Here is a 1,087-nt window from a genome sequence, read left to right as displayed (position 1 = left end):
CGGGGTGATATGGGGGCCTAACCCCAGTGTGCCCCCCAGGAAGCTGATGCTGGAGAAGGAGCTTGCCAGCATGCTCTGGAGGATCCGCTGGGACGAGCTGCAATTCGGGAGCCCCGACCGGTACCACAAGGCAGCAGGCAGCCGGCTCACCCTATCCCTGGTGAGAGCTGCCAGTCTCAGGGCACGACCCTCCTCCTGCCCCTGCCCCTGCGCCTCCCTCCCTCCCTGCACAACGCTCCTCCCTTGTTGATCCCCTACACGGCCCTCCGTCCCTTACAGAGCCATAGGCCCATTGCATCCATCCCCTACACAGCCCTCCCTCCCTACACAGCTCTCCAACCCCTATAGAGCCACACTTCATCCATCCCCTGCATGAACCTCCATCCGCTGCAGAGCCACACTTGATCCATCCCCTACACAACCCTGATCCCCTACAGAGCACCATACCTCGTTAAGCCCCTACGTTGCCCTCCATCCCCTACACCCCCCTACATCCCCTGCAGCACACCATACCTCACCCTATAGGCTTCACCCTCCCTACAGAGCATGCAGAGCTTGTCCTGACCCTTCAGAGCTCGTCCTGCACCATCTCCTGCACACCCCTGGGTGTCCCTGCCCTGCTCCGTTGGTGCCTGTCACCCCCAGCCTTGGGGTCCCCATCCCTAACCCCCTCCTTCCCTGCAGCGTGGCTCCAGCTACGGCTCCCTGATGACCACCCACGGCAAGTACCAGATCTTCGCCAACACCGGCCACTTCAAGGTCAGTGCGGCAGGTGGGGAGCTGGGCCCTCCCCCCGAATCTTCCCAACCCTGTTGGGGTGCTCCCCCTTGGCTGCACCCCTGCCCTACGGGATGCCGGCACCTTCCTCCCCTCCCCAAATCTGCCCAGTGGGCGCTGACCTCTTCCCCCTCCCTGGCACCCCAGGGCAACGTGGTGGCCATCAAGCACATCAACAAGAAGCGCATTGAGCTGACGCGGCAGGTGCTCTTTGAGCTGAAACACGTAGGTTTAGGGTCTGAGCCGGGGTGGGCACCCCGCCTGGGGGTGCAGGGGCCAGTTGTGGCAGTGGAGGGGGCTGGTGGGAGCA

The 1,087-nt window shown here is 63.6% G+C and overlaps 1 protein-coding gene across 1 annotated transcript in view; it reads left to right on the top strand.

The window, feature by feature from the left end:
* The window catches only part of NPR2 (natriuretic peptide receptor 2), a gene marked incomplete at its 3' end in the record, with an annotated part of 5,067 nt that overhangs the window by 1,318 nt on the left and 2,662 nt on the right, over positions 1 to 1,087 (top strand). The window contains exons 4-6 of the mRNA XM_009324863.1: positions 11 to 160; positions 685 to 759; positions 925 to 1,025. Of these exons, the coding sequence (XP_009323138.1) occupies positions 11 to 160; positions 685 to 759; positions 925 to 1,025 (326 nt within the window). The remainder of the gene's footprint in view (positions 1 to 10; positions 161 to 684; positions 760 to 924; positions 1,026 to 1,087) is intronic.

This window comes from Pygoscelis adeliae, unplaced genomic scaffold (genome assembly GCF_000699105.1).
Source record: "Pygoscelis adeliae isolate BGI_AS28 unplaced genomic scaffold, ASM69910v1 Scaffold1060, whole genome shotgun sequence".
Lineage (NCBI taxonomy): Eukaryota > Metazoa > Chordata > Aves > Sphenisciformes > Spheniscidae > Pygoscelis > Pygoscelis adeliae.
Note: the sequence above shows the minus strand (reverse complement) of the source record. Positions and strands in the feature narration are given on the sequence as shown.